This window comes from Ascidia mentula, chromosome 5 (genome assembly GCF_947561715.1).
Source record: "Ascidia mentula chromosome 5, kaAscMent1.1, whole genome shotgun sequence".
NCBI classification, from domain to species: domain Eukaryota; kingdom Metazoa; phylum Chordata; class Ascidiacea; order Phlebobranchia; family Ascidiidae; genus Ascidia; species Ascidia mentula.
Genome location: NC_138570.1, coordinates 5,534,910 through 5,551,131, shown reverse-complemented (window position 1 = coordinate 5,551,131; position 16,222 = coordinate 5,534,910). Strand labels below are relative to the sequence as shown.

Here is a 16,222-nt window from a genome sequence, read left to right as displayed (position 1 = left end):
TGCTAGCTTTTACACTAGCAGGCACACAGATTTTCACTTTATGATAATTAGGAAGTTATGTGTTGACGTAATATATGAATCCTAAACAATGAACAGCGAGGCTCTGGCAGGTGGGTTAAAGATGTACTCCAGGGCGACTATTCACGGCATTTGTATAGGAAATTATGCGCTAATGATGTTTTAGTTTTTCTTGTAAATTGTATGAGGTGTAAAAAACTACTCTCATAGTGAAAAATTGACTAGCGTTTCCAATCTTGAACACCGCAAGTTAATACTGTAACATACGTCACATAAACCATGCAGTGCTTATATTGCGTAATATATCATGTGCAGCATGGCAGAAGTATTGCATAATGCATTTGCCCGTTACCAGATGTATTAATATGTCGCAAATTCCAACCCAAATGATTAACCTATCGAATGTTTTCGACTGAAAAGTTGTAATGCACCGTTTAAATGAAGCTGGTAACAGTTTTGAATACACTAATTACTCGGGAGGCTATCCGAGTTCTGGTTTCTTTTGAGAACGAGGCAGAAGCAGGTTTGAGCGCGAATTGAGTCTCTTCGATTGTTAAACCTGCTTCTACCCAGTCCTATAAAGCACCCAGAACTAGGATATCTACCCGAATAATTATTGTAATCATAACTGTTACCAATTCCATTAAAACGGTACATTACACTTTCAATACAACGTTATTAGAATGTCAGCGTATAGAATGGCGAAGACTAGACTGAATTTACGGGTACAAACTGGGCTCTTTAACGCTCTCCATTATGAGAGCTGATTGGTCAATAATTTCACGTGACATCACCAAACGGTCGAAGCAATATAATACAAGAGCATAAAATACAGTACACATCGAGATTATATGTAAACCGGAAATAGGTGATTCACGTGTGCTGCGTTAGGAGCCAACTGGTTCACACCTGGTGTTCACTATCGGAAGAAGTTGTTCCTGCTTGTATTATCTGGGACGCATTGAAATGGTTAGTGTAATACACGAGTTCGTATCTTGTGATAACATTTTATATGGTAAACAGGATATTAAATGACTCGCTTTACTCGAGAACATTCGATGAGTTTATCATATGGGTCGCAGTATGGAATTTTGCAAAACTTGTGCATTGCTGCACACGGAACATTACGAAATATAAACACTGATTTCTGTGACGTATGTTACACGACAGACGGATAATTGGTGTCAGGGCGTTGCCTCTTATAGTGCCGCGCAAGCTGCAAACAAGAACCAAATGCGCTTTTACCAGGAGCACAAACTTACGTCAGACAGTTTTTGCTCTGGTTGCGTTGCACAATCCTTCTATTCTTACAACTGCCTCATCTTCTTTTATCGCATTTCTTTGTTTCTTGCCCCAGGTTTTTAAAGGGCCCTTTTTCCTTACACGTCTGCACGTTCGCATTAACGTCACCGCTTGGTGGAAACAAATCATGGAACAGGCTGTTTTGTTTAAATTCAGTGTTGTGATTTATTTGTGTACAAAAATCGCGCGCCCGGACGCGAAGTACATTATGATGTAAACAAAACATTTTTCATCACACATCAGAATCATCGATGTATGCAGATAGTTAAAGGCTCAAACTAGTTTTTCCGTTTCGTTTCTCGAATCGTCAATTGATTTCAGATGAACTCAAATATACCGGATATATAACATGTTTGTGAACTTCCAGCCGTCCGGTTTGGCGTTGCAAGCCCGGACACAGAAGATAGAGAAGAATGAAGCACCATCGCAGGCAGATGGACGTGTCATCGTCGCTAATAAACAGTGGTGCTCATCATAAACATTAGTTATATTCAGGCTCGCTTTGAAAGGGTCTTAAGTGTCATGGGCAATAGCCTGAATCCGCTTGAAACTGCTCTCTGATAATGAAGCCTAATTAATAACTAGGAAATAGCAGTTGTCCTTGTACATACGTACGTCCCGGAATCGATATTATTACCGCTCCATCCGCTTGGTAAGACCATTGAACATTTATATCGAAGTGCCATCCAAACTACATGTTAAAGTGGGTCGCCTGCTTGTAGTTGATATCGAAGTGCGCGTTTAATTATGAAAGCAAACCCGGATCTTTCGGCATCCGCCTTGTGCTTGGGTATAAAAGTTCGCCCACCGGGTGATTTCGGTTACAGAAGCTTCCAAACAGGAAGCGACTTATTGCTGCTTTGAGTGGCTAACACAAGAAAGCAGATACGGCATAGCGGTAAGGACAACTGATACAAGGAGCGCAGAAGGAGCGCCATGGCATTTCCTGCCATTACCTTATCACTACTGTTACTATGCGGAGCTGCTCCCCACAGGTATGGGATTCATTTTTGCCTGTTTTAATTTTGCGAATATTGCTGGTAGGCAGATTAGAAATGTAGTTTTTGTTCACCACATGTCATGGTTTATTTTGAAAGCGTTGTAAATGTTTTTATGTGTTTTACTAACGCCGCTCTATTTTGTTGCAGCACCGCTTTCGAAAATTGTGAGTCGAATTTTTGTAATTCTTTTTTAAATTTTATTATATCAAGTGGTTTATTACTTATTTCTGACAAAAGTTTGTAAACTTTAAATTAGTTTATACAAAAAAAATTTCATGCAAAATCTTGCCGAAACTGGCGTATTTATTTTTAAAAATTGCACGTGTCCTTACATATTCAAAACCCTGTTGTGGAAATTTTTCAGCTAAGGATTACGACCCCCCGAAATATTCCCCAGGACGTAAGTATGGTTGGATATTGTGTAAAATATTTAAAAACTATTTTCCTCAAAAATCCTGTGCGAAAAAACAATCGATAATTGTGCAATTATTAACGTGGAAATATTGTTACGCAATGTCGAAGCAATCGTTTTCGAAAGAACCGTTGCCCTGGCGACCCTAATTATTATATCGCCACTTGTTCCCACTTCAACGCGATATGATTATTGTGACGTCACAACGAAGTTTCTCGATGGAGCGCGTTGATTGCGTGCGCCGAGACGAAGTACCAAATGGTCTGAAAACAAAATGGCTACCTATAGCTAACTGAAGCATAGTTTCAAATACTCTATATTTACTTACCTGAAATACAGTCTTTCTAAGTTTGGTCCACTTAACACATTTATTAAACAAGTTATTCCACTTTAACACCTATATTATTGTTACGCTCCAACAGCCGACCTTGAGCCACCAATCAATGGAGAGGTGGAATGTACATCAATAAATGGGATCACGTACGTCCATAATCCACTTTCTTCTCAACAGCAACATACATGTCCTAACTTACTTCTTGTTTGATGTAGGTCTTGCAGCGCCAAATGCAAGTCGGGATTCATGTTCAAAAGCGGAGCGGGCATAGGTGAAGCGATCGTAAACGAATTCATCGATGGCTACTGGTCACTGGGAAAGCGATTTCCGTCGTGCAAAAGTAAGGCTTGTAGTCACCCCTGGTTGCACATAAAAGTTACATTATGTTTCTCAATTGACATGCATTAGCTTGAACTTGGTGGTGAAATTGTTATTAGTACATTTCGATTTCGTGCAGCAATAGGTTTTCACCCTTTTGATGTATCATGAACATATTCTTGCGGACAAAGCAAAACTATGTCCAGCAATTACTTTTATTGCAAGCTCACTCAAGCTCACTGTTAGGCCAAACAATCCAATCAAATATTCTTTACAGCAAGGAAATGAGTTGTTTTCCTTTCTTGAACAAAATTATGATCACTGTCTTTTCTCCAGAGTCGCTCTGTGAGGCCAAACACCCAACGCAAGGCAGCGTGGAGTGTGAGAAGGTCGGAGGCAACATGCTGTGTTCAGTGAGCTGTGACGCTGGTTACAGAACCGAACACACGCACTTGTACATGTGCGACCTCGACAACGGCGAATGGTCGCCCTCCCTCCCACAAGCGAACCGCTTTCCAAGTTGTATTTTCGGCGAGGCAAGGTTGGTAACTATGAACTTGTAAATCGCTGACAGTATCTTTTGTTACATTTCGATTGATGTGTTGCTTTTGTTTTTGTTAAAGTGCGAAAGAATTGTCTTCATTTTTTAGAGTAATGCAACAATGTTTAATGTGGAAAATTCCGTTTATCTTTTCAAAAACAGCGTACATATACAACAGTTTATGCCAAAAGTTCTAAAGGCTTTTTAGCCTACAGTTAGTAAACTATATCCCAGTACAACTAAAAACTTACATAGCTTTTATTTAAATTTCAATTTCTACAGCTGCAACAACTTGGAAGCGCCAGTGAATGGCTACATCAATTGCCGCATAGTCGATGAGGAACATAGATGCCAACCGTCGTGTAAGACTGGCTATGCCCTGGTTGATGAACCAGAGGATGGCTACTATACTTGCACACTGGGAAAATGGATGCCCTTTGAGAGGCCAAGTTGCATGCGTAAGTTTTTACTGGAGTTTGGGATCAAATTAATTTCAATTGAATAAAATTTCTTAGCTGCAGCATTCGCTATTGAGTTTTTTTTTTTGGTGTTCAATGTTTTATAAAGGCTTTGAACCTTACCCAATTTTACTGTCCACGTAGCAGCCATGTCACATCAAATAATGCAGTTGGATCGCGGCGAAAAAACAGAAAAGCAATCATTAAAAAAAGACACTTTTCCAAACAGCAAATTTTAGAATTCAAAAATTGTGTTATCTATGCTGACGCCGATCGTCCGTCAATCTTTGTGAGTTATTTTGGATTTTTAATATCCAAGGTAGCATTCTCATTTTTTTAAGTTTGTTCGTCGAAACCTAAAACTCAACTCATGAAAGCCAAATTCTACAACTTGTATCTTTCAGTGACCGACGATCCGATCGACCCAGTGGGCCTCGCCGCTACCACCGGCATCTACACCCGCGACAACGTTCCAGTTGAGCAGACCGGTTATTGTATGACGTGGGGACAACATCACTATCGCACTTTCGATGGAACAGTCTATCGCTTCCAGGGTGACTGCAGTTACGTGTTGGTGGAGGATACCGACCACTTTTTCACAGTACACTTGCACAACGAGCACGGTTGCATGACCGACGGTTGCAAGAGGTATACGAACCATTGTCAGTAATTTGTTAAAACCAAAGCAGTGCTTTTGTGCAAAACTCACCAAAGTTATATTACAATTTGCATTGGCAGTTTGATTTTCATCCATGAAAATGTTTATGATTCCAAAGTAGCTCTTGTACCAACTAAAGCTGGTACACTAAATTACTTTTTGGAACACAAGGCTTGAAGAACACTTGTAGTTATGTCCTTTCCGCGTTACACGGAACCGTTGTAATCGAACAATCCCTTTCGTTTAATGCCGCCTTGCACGTTCTGTGACGTACGTTGTACGTTCCACTGCTTGTTGCTTCATCACGTGACCTTTCGCGATTGATACGTCACAGCACACCCTGAAATGGTCGCGAAAAATAATAGAAAATAACACATTTAAAACTTCCACCAACAGGAGTCTCTCGATCTATGTTGGCGATCTGCAAATTGAGCTCAAGTCGGACCCACTTGACGGAACACCAGGAGCATTCGTGGATGAATCGAAACTTGCTCTTCCCGCGTCCATGTCGGGAGTCCTCATCCAGAGAGTTGCCGACTTCATCGTGGTGCGAGATCCCGAGAGTGATCTCTATGTTAAATGGGACGGCCTCGAATCAGTCTTCATCCGAGTAAGTGTTTTGTTTTACTCGGGAATAGGAAAAGGCTTTTAGGCTAATATTGCCCACGACTGGCGAAAACGTAAAGATTTCGTTAAACTTCAAATAATTTAACTGGTTTCTTTAAAGTTTTTTTGCACTTTTTTCCGATTCAAACAAAGCTTTTATCGTACTAAGGTGGGCGAGGATCAAGAACGTCGTACACAAGGTCTTTGTGGTTCCTATGATGAAAATCACCAAAATGACTTCACCAAGAAGAACGGAGCAATTTCAACGCACGTGATCGAGTTTGTCGAATCGTGGGCTGTGGGCGGTAAGGCAACACAATGCACAAATCTATCTATTCTCTCTGGCGAAAGATTAAGCACCTAAAGAATATATTCTAGGAGTATGTTAAACATAATGAGATATGGTAACTTCACTTTGGTACCTTTTAGCAATCTTTTTATTAAAGTGTTTTCCGTACAAAACTTCGGTTGCGTTCCCAGTAAAGAGCAAAAAGCTCGCTTCATTCTCTTTGATTAAATTACCGATAAGTGAGAAATTCCTCCTTCCCTAAAACTCACCAACGTCCCCTTCAGACTGCAAGAAGACGGAGAGCAAAACTTTCTGTTCCAAAGCAACTCCGGAGTCGAAAAAAATCCTCGGCAAGGCGCTGCAAGGTTGCAAGTATATCATGGAAACAAAATGCCGTTACGTGAGTCGACTGTCAGCCAAAATCACGCACAAAATGTTCACTGAAAGCGTTATAATAGGTTGTGAACCCGGCGCCATACTTCGAAGCGTGTAAGGAGGACGTTTGTTGGAGTGGAGATGACGACACAGTGTGCAAATCAATGTCTGCCTACTTCCGCGAGTGCTCCCGCCACGGAGTGATCGTTGATTGGCGCGAAAAGGGAAGATGCGGTAAGTGCTTCATACAAATGCTTATCTGTTGTTTTTTTTAATTTCTTCAATGCGCCGTGTCAGTCTCTGGTCTATAACTATATAGTACTGGCTGGTGCACTGTTTTGATAAGCAAAATCTTGCAGCACCCGAGGAAGCGAGATCAAGCTCGCGAAAACTCGTTCAAATATAAATGTCAGTCGCTTTGCAAAACAGTGCACAAACAAGTACTGTTGTTTTTTAAAGTGTCTAAAGATAGGTGATTTCTGATGATTTGTGCACATTTGTTTACAAGTTTACGTGCTCTTGCAGCCATCACGTGTCCGGATAATCTGTGCTACGACGTTTGCGGCTCGTCATGTCCCAAAACCTGCTACGACACGAGCTACAACTGCGAAAACGATCACTGCATTGAGGGATGCCACTGCCCAGAAGGTGTGCTTTGCTACATAAATATCACATGACATAACTCCAAAGGGTTGTGATGATTGCCACAACTCCACAATCAATGAGTATCTTGTGCGCAGGCCAATATCTCCACAACGGAACTTGCGTCTCACGCTATGAGTGCCCTTGCCAGTATGGCAGACAAGAGTACTCGCCAGGATCCAAGATCAGATTGGATTGCAACAGATGGTATGCATATGAACTTTATTGTAATTACCGCCAAAGACGCAAATTAAATCAGTAACAGAATAATCTATATAGGTCATTTGTTTTATTGCAACGATTTGATTTCCGAGAAATAAACCAATGTGTTTTCCAGCGTGGGGTATATAGTGCCCGCTTTATGAAGTAGTATAAAAATTCGTATTATTTTAACCACATGATGAAAAGCATACAGTTTTAAATTCTTTTTATATCAAATAGTATAATTTTTGAAACTTAATTCTAGACATATTCTTAAGGGCATGAATGCACCGCCTCATCACAGGAATTTATACTAATATTTTAAACAGCGTTTGCGCGCGTGGACGTTGGGTTTGCACGAAGAATGTTTGTGACTCGGTGTGCAAGGCAGTGGGTAACCACTACACATCGTTCGATGGGAAGAGCTTTGATTTCAACGGCAGATGCAACTACATACTGGCCAGGAGCGAGGGAATGCAGGATATCGCATTCGAAGTTCAACTAATCAACACTTGCACGTAAATGGTTTTCATTGCATCTTGAGGTTCTGTTTTCACAACCAACGTCGCTTTGTTGGTTGAAACTGAAAAACAAGTTCATTAATTTAAAATTATAACTCTTAAAACATGTATGGGATTCTCCCGACAGTATTATGGTAACAAAAACTTGGTATCTGATTTTTTAACAAGTTATCTAAGAGCAAACCTAAGTCCTTTGTTTTTTAGTTGTTTTAGAAATATATATTTCGCCTATAATTCGACATCATCAGTATCACCAAAAACAACGCTTATTCGTATAGAAATATATGTATCTAAAACAACTGAAAGACAAATGACTTAGGTTTGCTCTTAGATAATTTGTTTAAAATTTATAAATGTGAATATTTGTCATGGTGATGTCGACTCTGCAGAGGTTTCAACTGCGACCGTGGTCTGAAAGTGATGATTAACGGTGACCGCGCGGAGATTCTTCATAACGGCAGGGTTGAGGTGAACGGCAAGGACGTGATCCTTCCACACCACAACTACTTTTACGCCATGGAAAAAGTCACAACTCACCGGTTCAAGGTAATCCCCACATAAAGTGAATTGAATATGAAGGTTTTGTTTTAAAAATTTGTTAATTGTTGCATGTTGAATTCATCAGTGGTGAGAAGTTTTGGTTTTTAAGCGATACTTTGATGTTGCAGGTCACCATCAACAGCGGTTTGACGATCCTCTTCGACGGCAAAGACAGCATCTACATTCGCTCAAAACCTGACCTGTGCTCAAAGATGGCGGGAATGTGTGGAAATTTCAACGCTCAAACCACTGACGATTTCCTCACGCCAAGAGGAGACTTGGCTGCGAACGCCAACGATTTCGGAGACGAATGGTGAATTTCTACTTAACTCAAAAGCTCCTCTGGCAATTTTGTTAGTATGTTCAAGGTCTCGGCCTTTGTTTACGTGAATTTCTACCGTATACAGTCTTTCGCAGTGATGCAGTTTTTCGTTATGTCGTATATTTTTCACCTCGTCCTCCGGTAAGGACTGCAAAATAGGAATTTATATTTTTTATGAGTTTCTTGTCCGAAACCAAAGCGTGGCATGGAAAAAAGTATTTGATCGAAAGCAAAGTTTTGGTTTACAGTTTTGAATTGTTTTGGTTTTTAATGAATTGTCTTTGCCGTTTGGCCGGCAAAACACCAATAGTGATGCCAGCTGCACTGATGAGACTTTATACGTCGAAACAGTGGCCATCTGCATGCAACTCACAGAATTATCTTTTGCTTATCAGGGCTGTGGGAGATTGTATGTTCCCTGATACCCCAATAATACTTGCTGCTCCCTGTGATATTCGACGTACGTTCAAAGCTAGAGCTCGCGAAAGCTGTGAAGTGATTACCGCCGCTCCATTTACAAGTAAGTACATAAGATTCTTGCAATCATTCTATTGACGACAACTCATTATCATTACTGCGGTCAAAGACGCAATATAACCACAGTTTTAACCTTTTGGAAATTCACATGTCGTTTGGTTGTAGAACGAATATGCTCTATGTGTGGACTGTAAAGCAATAACCTTCCTATAGTCAAACAACCATTTGGTCTTTGCAGAATCAATGGTTTATGTTTTTTTTGTTGAAATTCAAGAAATAAATATTGCACAGAATGCCACGATGTGGTCAACTACAAGCTGTTTTACTCGCAATGCATGGACGACATCTGCTCCGCCGAAGACACCAAACTACAGTGTCGTGCACTTGCCGACTACTCGATGGCTTGCGCCAAGCTCGGGGTTGTACTTGGAAACTGGAGAAGTACCGTCACTGAATGTGGTAACTTTGCTGTTGTCGAGTATTTAAATTTGTGGCGTGTAATTTCTTGTTTTTGATGCGCGTTTATGGTAGTTTGCTGTAATCTGTATTTTTAGTGTTTAGTGTTACGAGTATACGATATGATATACAATTGATATTAACATCATTCCACATCGTTCATGTTACTAACAATGATGTAAATTATTATTGATAAAAGTGATGAAACTAATACACGGGATTTGCAGCCGACGAAATCGAATGTCCAGCTGGCACTATTTTCAAGGAATGTGCCAACGCCTGTGGTTCCTCTTGTGGATCCCTGCAGACCAGCTACATTTGCGAAGAGCAATGTGTTCCAGGATGTACTTGTCCAGATGGCCAGGTACATATCTTTCTCTCCGTTTATACCCTATCTGGTTTCTGTTTGCTGAACGTTTGTTCCCCATGGGCAGGTTTTCGATTACTCCGAGAACTGTGTGGCAGTAGCACAATGCGACTGCATGTTCGAGGCGGTCATTTACCAAGCTGGAGAATCCAGAATGCAGGACTGCAACGTGTGGTAAATGCCTGTGCGAAACTACCACGTATCTTGTTTGTTATGCTTTGGCGTTTGCTATTCCGACCGTGTTACTAAAAGCGGTGAATATATGTGTTTACAGCGAGTGCCACAGGGGCAAATGGGCGTGTACCGATAATATTTGCCCTGTCACGACCAAATGTAGCCTCAATGAGGAATTCACAAGCTGCATGAAGCCTGATGTCAGGACTTGCACCAACATGCATCTACCTACCCTCAACAGAAAGGTTTGATCCCTTCTACATGAGAATTAGTTCTATAACCAGCACCTTGAATTGTATCATTTAGATTGAGAGGTGTGTGGCTGGCTGCCAGTGTTCGGACGGCTTCGTATGGGATGTGACATGTAACCAGTGCGTCACTCCCAAATCCTGTCCATGCTACCATGGCGGAAGGAGCTACCAAGAAAACGAAGTGATGCAACAGGATTGCAACACTTGGTAAGGCCGGTTCTGTTCATACTCCTATATACACGCTCGATATGCAAGTGTTGCAATCAATCAAATTGTGTGTGTTTCCGTTACAAGCATTTGATTTATTAGAATGTTTTTGTCAGTTTATACCTTTTTAGTTTACCATGTTGTGTCCGTAATTGCCGGTTATATTTACTTGCGCTTAATGACAGTCGTTGCCTTTCTGGAATGTGGTCCTGCGATACAATCGAATGCGCGGGAATGTGTAGAGCTTTCGGCGAATCGCATTACACAACTTTCGATGGCAAGGAATACCAGTTTCACGGCATCAACGTTTTCACTTTCGTCCGTTCCACTGAAGAAAGCGAACATGCGTTCCAGGTAGGCGAGATTTCAACTACATTGCATGCGGAACCTGTAGGGTCGGCGCTTTTAACGTGTTTTTTCCTCTATTTGGACAGATTTCAATTGAGAATATCGGTTGCGGTAGCCAAGGTGGAACGTGCTCCAAACGCGTGATATTCTCCATCAACCATGGCGATAGGTTGAAGGAAAACAGCGTCGAACTCGTTCGCGGGAAAGCTATTGCCGAGAAAAAGGTTAACTTAATTTACTTTAAATTAAAGAATGGATAACCACCGCAATACAAGCAACAGATTCGGACACTCATTTATTATTGCAAGAGTATAGTGTGGCAAGGCCTTTTATATGTGCAGGACATAATTAAGCAAAGTCGAATAATTGATATTGTGTCACTATTGTGCGCGTTTTGTGCAAAACAAAGTGTGACAATAACCTTTTGTGTAGGGAAAGTTGCCGAAACCTTTTCTATTTATTAGATTAGATCCATAAACATTTTTCATGCCGCAGGTGGGCAGTTTTGAAGTTACCTATGTAGGCCTGTGGGTATTTGTAAAAGCGAAAGACATTGGAGTCACTCTGCAATGGGACAAGGGCACCACCGTGATGGTGAGACTTGATCCGGAGCACAAGGGAAATGTGGAAGGTAAGGAAACTTGAAAAAAGACGAAATTTTTAAGTAAGACATCGGACTTTTTATCAGGTCTTTGCGGAGATTTTGATGACAATGAAAACAACGACTTCAAGAATCCTCAAAACATGATTGAGATCAGTGAAATTTCGTTTGTCAACACTTGGAAGGTAAAAGTAAACTTTCACCTAACTTGTTGAGCTCAGTGGCCAAGTAACACAAAAGCACCTCACGAAAATTTGAGGCCTGCGTTAAGCTTATTTTAATGCCACCTTCTTTGGGTGGTTGTATAACTGAACATGCAGTATGTTCCGACAATTATTCAGTACCTTCAGGATGACGTGAGGTTTTGCATTTGCACAGCCTTTATGTAATAAATTGCTGCACCCGACCGTTTGCCCAAACTAGCGTCTTACGTATATTTTGTCAATCCATTAACGAGAAATGGTTGACCATTTTTTTCTTTTATTTAAATTTATACGCGTTAAGTAAGGTTTAAACTCTGTTAATTTAGACTTACCTAAACGGAAGCCATGCCGAAGAAGTACCAAAGGACATGTGTGGTGTAAACGCTCACAGGAAGTATTGGGCTGAGAGAAAGTGCGCCGTCCTTACTGGAGAATTGTTTGAGGTGCGTTTAGAATATAAACAACCAACTAATATTCAAACCTTTGTAGTTAGCTTTTCATTGAAATGCTCCTAATTGAGCAAATCGTTTGTACTTGCGCGATTGTAAACATGTCATGAGCAATTATCCTAAGCCAATTACAATGTCTTCCACAGGCCTGTCACACTTTAGTAAACCCACGAAGTTACTATTCTGCTTGTGTATTCGACGCTTGTGCCTGTGATTCGGGCGGTGACTGTGAATGTCTGTGTACAGCCATTCATGCGTACGCCCAGGAGTGCAACCGACACGGAGTCCACGTGTACTGGAGATCGCAGAGTCTCTGTCGTAAGTTGTGAACGCCTACCGCCTAATGTTGGAAAGGACAAGAGAACACGAATAAAAATAACCAAAAGCACGTTGAATTGTCTGAGTATGAACCTGGCATTTGTAATAGAAAGGGCTTGTTTACGTTGCTTTAATGGTAAGTCCCGCCATGTGCAGATGTAATGTTTTTTTCTGTTTTCCTCAGCTCTCATGTGTATGGGTGCCAATCGCGACTACACCCCGTGTATGTCGGCTTGCCCCAAGACCTGTACCAACTACAACATGTACAGCAAGATCAAGAACACCTGCGAGTTTTCGTGTGTCGAAGGCTGTGGATGTGGTGACGGACTGGTAAGGGCGAGTTTGCAAAAGAAAGACTTGTGTTAGTTTGTAAAGCTCGAACACATTGCTTATACGACACATTTGTGGGCTAATAAAGTGATTTTGAAAGCGACCAATATAATGTTTTGGGGATTCAGTTAAATGCGTCCGGTCAAATACAAGCGTTATACACCACGTATGTGGGCTATATTCAACCACTCTGAGGATTGTTTAAAGCGTTTGCTTATAGGCGTGTTGGCCATGTGATACTGTAACACATGTTTCTATCGCCATCTCTTTTACGCCTTTAGTGATCAAATGTGTTTTCTTTAAGGGGAGAGAATATGTTGGCGTGCCAGTAACGCGAAGGACGTGTTGCGTGGAAAGAACGACTTACTTTTTTATCACTTTTACGGTTTTTCAATAAGGCATATATAGGCTACCCCCAATGGCGCTACGAGCTATGAAAAAGATAACTGTTACATACGTCACCCGACCAAACACATTGACCGATTATAAAAAAAAAACAGGGAAGCAATGAACCACACCAAAGCCATATAAAGAATATTGCGGAGTGTGTGTATAGTGAAATAAAAACATCTGCACTGTTTATGCTTTGCTAAGGTCTCAAGTGCGGACGGCGAGGTCTGTCTTTCGGTCGACTCGTGCGTGTGCAAGGTCATCGAAGGTGTTGCGTACTCGGACGGAGAAAAGATAGATTCCATGTCTGACGGGTGTAGAAGCTGGTGAGCGTTCATATCAACGTTTCGTTTACTTGTATTTGCTATCTCTATATTTCGTTTACTTATTTCGTATTTGTTGTGAATACACGTTGATGTTTTTAGTTACTGCATGGATCACGACGTTCACTGTCTTGGGCTCGCTTGTGAAAAAGAATATTTGGTACCGGTCATGTCCTCGTCTATGGGTATGACTGCTATTTTAACAAAAAAAAACAGCATATTTTTTCCCTGCAGCGACAACATAACTCACTTTAACTGACGCGTATGAAATTAGTTATCGAATTTTATGTTTGGGATTTAGGAGCCTTCGCTGGCGGCGTGACAGAATACGGCGGATTCCAGTTTAAACCTGCTGAACTGACACCAGCCTTGTGCGATGATCTTTACGACAATATGTGTGGTGAGTATTCGTTTCTGCTTCTTTAAAAAAATGTTTTTGTTGGATTGTTCACTTGAAATAGCACCGCGAAAAATTAGTCAGTAACATCACACACATGTAAAAAAAATATTTTAGTGAGAAGGTACATATTTACATATTTTCAACCAAATGGTTGTGTTATGGTGCTTTGAAATGTTGGGTACACGAGTAACGTTACTTTACCGAGCTTTAATATACGCGAAATTCCAAGTGCTTCTTTGTAACTGTCCACGATTTACATTTTCGGCAGAGACCTGCGGGAAGCAGAACATGGTGAAGTGCGCCTTCCGTTGCAACCAGGTGTGCCATGCTTGGCGCACGGCGACCTATCAGTGTACCTTCGCTGACGAACCTGATTCCTGCGTGGACACTTGTGGCGAGGAGTGCGTGTCTTGTCCTATCAACTACGTGCTGCGCGATCCGAAAACTTGTGTCAGACCGGCAGATTGTCTTTGCATGTTGCCCGATGGAGAAACTCTTGGGGTAACTGCACATGATTCACAATATTGCTTATGTGTGACCCGAGCACAAAAATATTTTTGGTATTTGTTTGCCTGAAGTATAACAATAATTGTCAGTCATGCATAAATAGTATAGAGTATGTAATAAATCGTTCCAGATTTTTTTCTAAATCATCAATGCTCTTTAGGTAAACAATTTCTTGAAAGTTGCTTTTGCAAAGGGTTTTACAGTTTTCTGCTCGATATTGAAATTTAACAATAAATTTTAACATTCATATTCCAACAACATTGCAGCCAGGTCAGGTGAAGAACGACCAGTCAGCTTGCATCAGGTACTACTGCTGGAACAACGTCCTCACAGACGAACTTTTGGTGGGTTGCACGCCATCGATCGGTATCGGTGCCGAAGCAAGCGCCGGAGCGGGAACCAAATCCGGCGGAGATGTACTCCCAGGAGTTGGCAAAGCAGTTGCCAGTGGAATTGGAACAGCAGGCTCAGATGTACTTCTTGGGGGATCTAGCTTTATCACATCGACTACCGGTTACAGCGGGGATGACAATGGTGTCAAGCCGAAGACTGGCCAGAGTCTGGGTGCCGCAGCGTCTGGAGAGGCTAAAAATAACGGCAAGTCCGCCATCGCCGCGGACGTGATTGAAGACAACGGCGCCATGACAAAGCACCTTGCATTTACCGACACCGGCAGTTACTTGGCGGCGCAGGGCAAATTTACTGGTAAGGCGGGCTACACCGATCAAGAGGTCGATGCCGTGAATGTGCACGGGGCCACCGCTATTTCGGCCGACGGATCGGCAAGCATTTTCCAGGATGCTGCATCGCTCATGGTCTCTAAAGACGAAGAGGGAGGCGGACATGAGGCGGTGGTCGCAGATCTTTTAAGCCAGCAACAAGCGGTCGCGGATGCCGCGTCGGCTACTGCCGGCAAACTGGCGAGTGCGGTCATCACCGAATCTTCAATCTGTGTCGACGAGTCGGGATTTGAGCGCAAGTTCGCTGACTCGTGGGTGTACAGCTCAAATCCATGTGAGACTTGCACGTGCTCTGATAATGCTGAGATCAAGTGCGTAATGAAACAATGCGATCCTTATCCCGTCTGCCCCGAAGGACATTATGTTGTCGAAGAAAAGGCGGACGACTGTTGTGTATCGTATCGCATCGTTAAGGAGACATGCGACGTATCCACTTGTGAATTTCAAGCGCCCAAATGCAGCTACTCTGAGATTCTCTCTATTTTCCCCGTCGACGACTGTTGCTCAACGTATGAGTGCGTCTGCGACCCGTCAAGTTGCCCCGATCTGGGTGATCCCGCCTGCCCTATTGGGTCCATTCGCGTGGTCGTCGAACCGGAAAGCTGTTGCCACATTGGTAAATGCGTCGATGTTTCAACGTCTGCAGTGGCGGAAGCTGAGTCCGCAGCCATACTACCAGGCGCGTCAATGCTTTTCGAAACCTTTGAAAAACCGAAGTCCAAGCCAACCGATGTTGCTGTATCAACTGCAGACGAGGCTCTAGCAATTGGGGCTGGCTTAGCTACTTCCTTCCAAGACTCTGGAATAAATGTGCAGGATGGTAAAAAAGACAAAAAGTCGAAGGAAATATCATTTGCATTCGGCGATAATGTTCTTAGTTCTGTCCTTGGAGCTCTCGGTACTGAGGATCACTCGTTCTTTGACGGGCACTACGACGGTCATTATGGCGGTGAAGCTTTTGGAGCGGCCAAGTCCGACATCGTGCTCGGTGGTTCAAGCTTCCACATGAAAAATGATAAACAAAAAGATTCCGGAAGCGACGTGCAACTTGCAAACAAGGCCGACAACGCGGCTCTCGGAAAAGCACTTGCAGCGAACGCTCAAGACAGCGACGTGTTCGTCGGAGGCAAGGACAGTGGTGAG

The 16,222-nt window shown here is 42.2% G+C and overlaps 2 protein-coding genes across 2 annotated transcripts; both read left to right on the top strand.

Annotated features, from left to right (window-relative positions):
• The first annotated feature begins 88 nt into the window (after positions 1–88).
• On the top strand, positions 89–4,431 carry LOC145902764 (P-selectin-like). Its single transcript, XM_082990864.1, has 5 exons — positions 89–110; positions 3,156–3,213; positions 3,283–3,407; positions 3,722–3,926; positions 4,209–4,431. Exons 1-5 carry the CDS (start codon positions 89–91, stop codon positions 4,429–4,431), a joined length of 633 nt encoding a protein of 210 aa, XP_082846990.1.
• A 323-nt stretch (positions 4,432–4,754) lies between these two features.
• Positions 4,755–13,858, top strand: LOC145902763 (SCO-spondin-like). Its single transcript, XM_082990863.1, has 26 exons — positions 4,755–5,032; positions 5,439–5,652; positions 5,818–5,953; positions 6,222–6,337; positions 6,396–6,546; positions 6,838–6,960; positions 7,053–7,161; positions 7,485–7,673; positions 8,066–8,222; positions 8,345–8,529; positions 8,934–9,058; positions 9,307–9,474; positions 9,699–9,835; positions 9,906–10,012; positions 10,113–10,257; positions 10,319–10,470; positions 10,656–10,824; positions 10,905–11,042; positions 11,314–11,449; positions 11,507–11,604; positions 11,949–12,065; positions 12,218–12,389; positions 12,574–12,719; positions 13,314–13,435; positions 13,535–13,617; positions 13,734–13,858. The coding sequence occupies exons 1-26, from the start codon at positions 4,755–4,757 to the stop codon at positions 13,856–13,858; spliced, it is 3,798 nt and encodes a 1,265-aa protein (XP_082846989.1).
• The last annotated feature ends 2,364 nt before the right edge of the window (positions 13,859–16,222 follow it).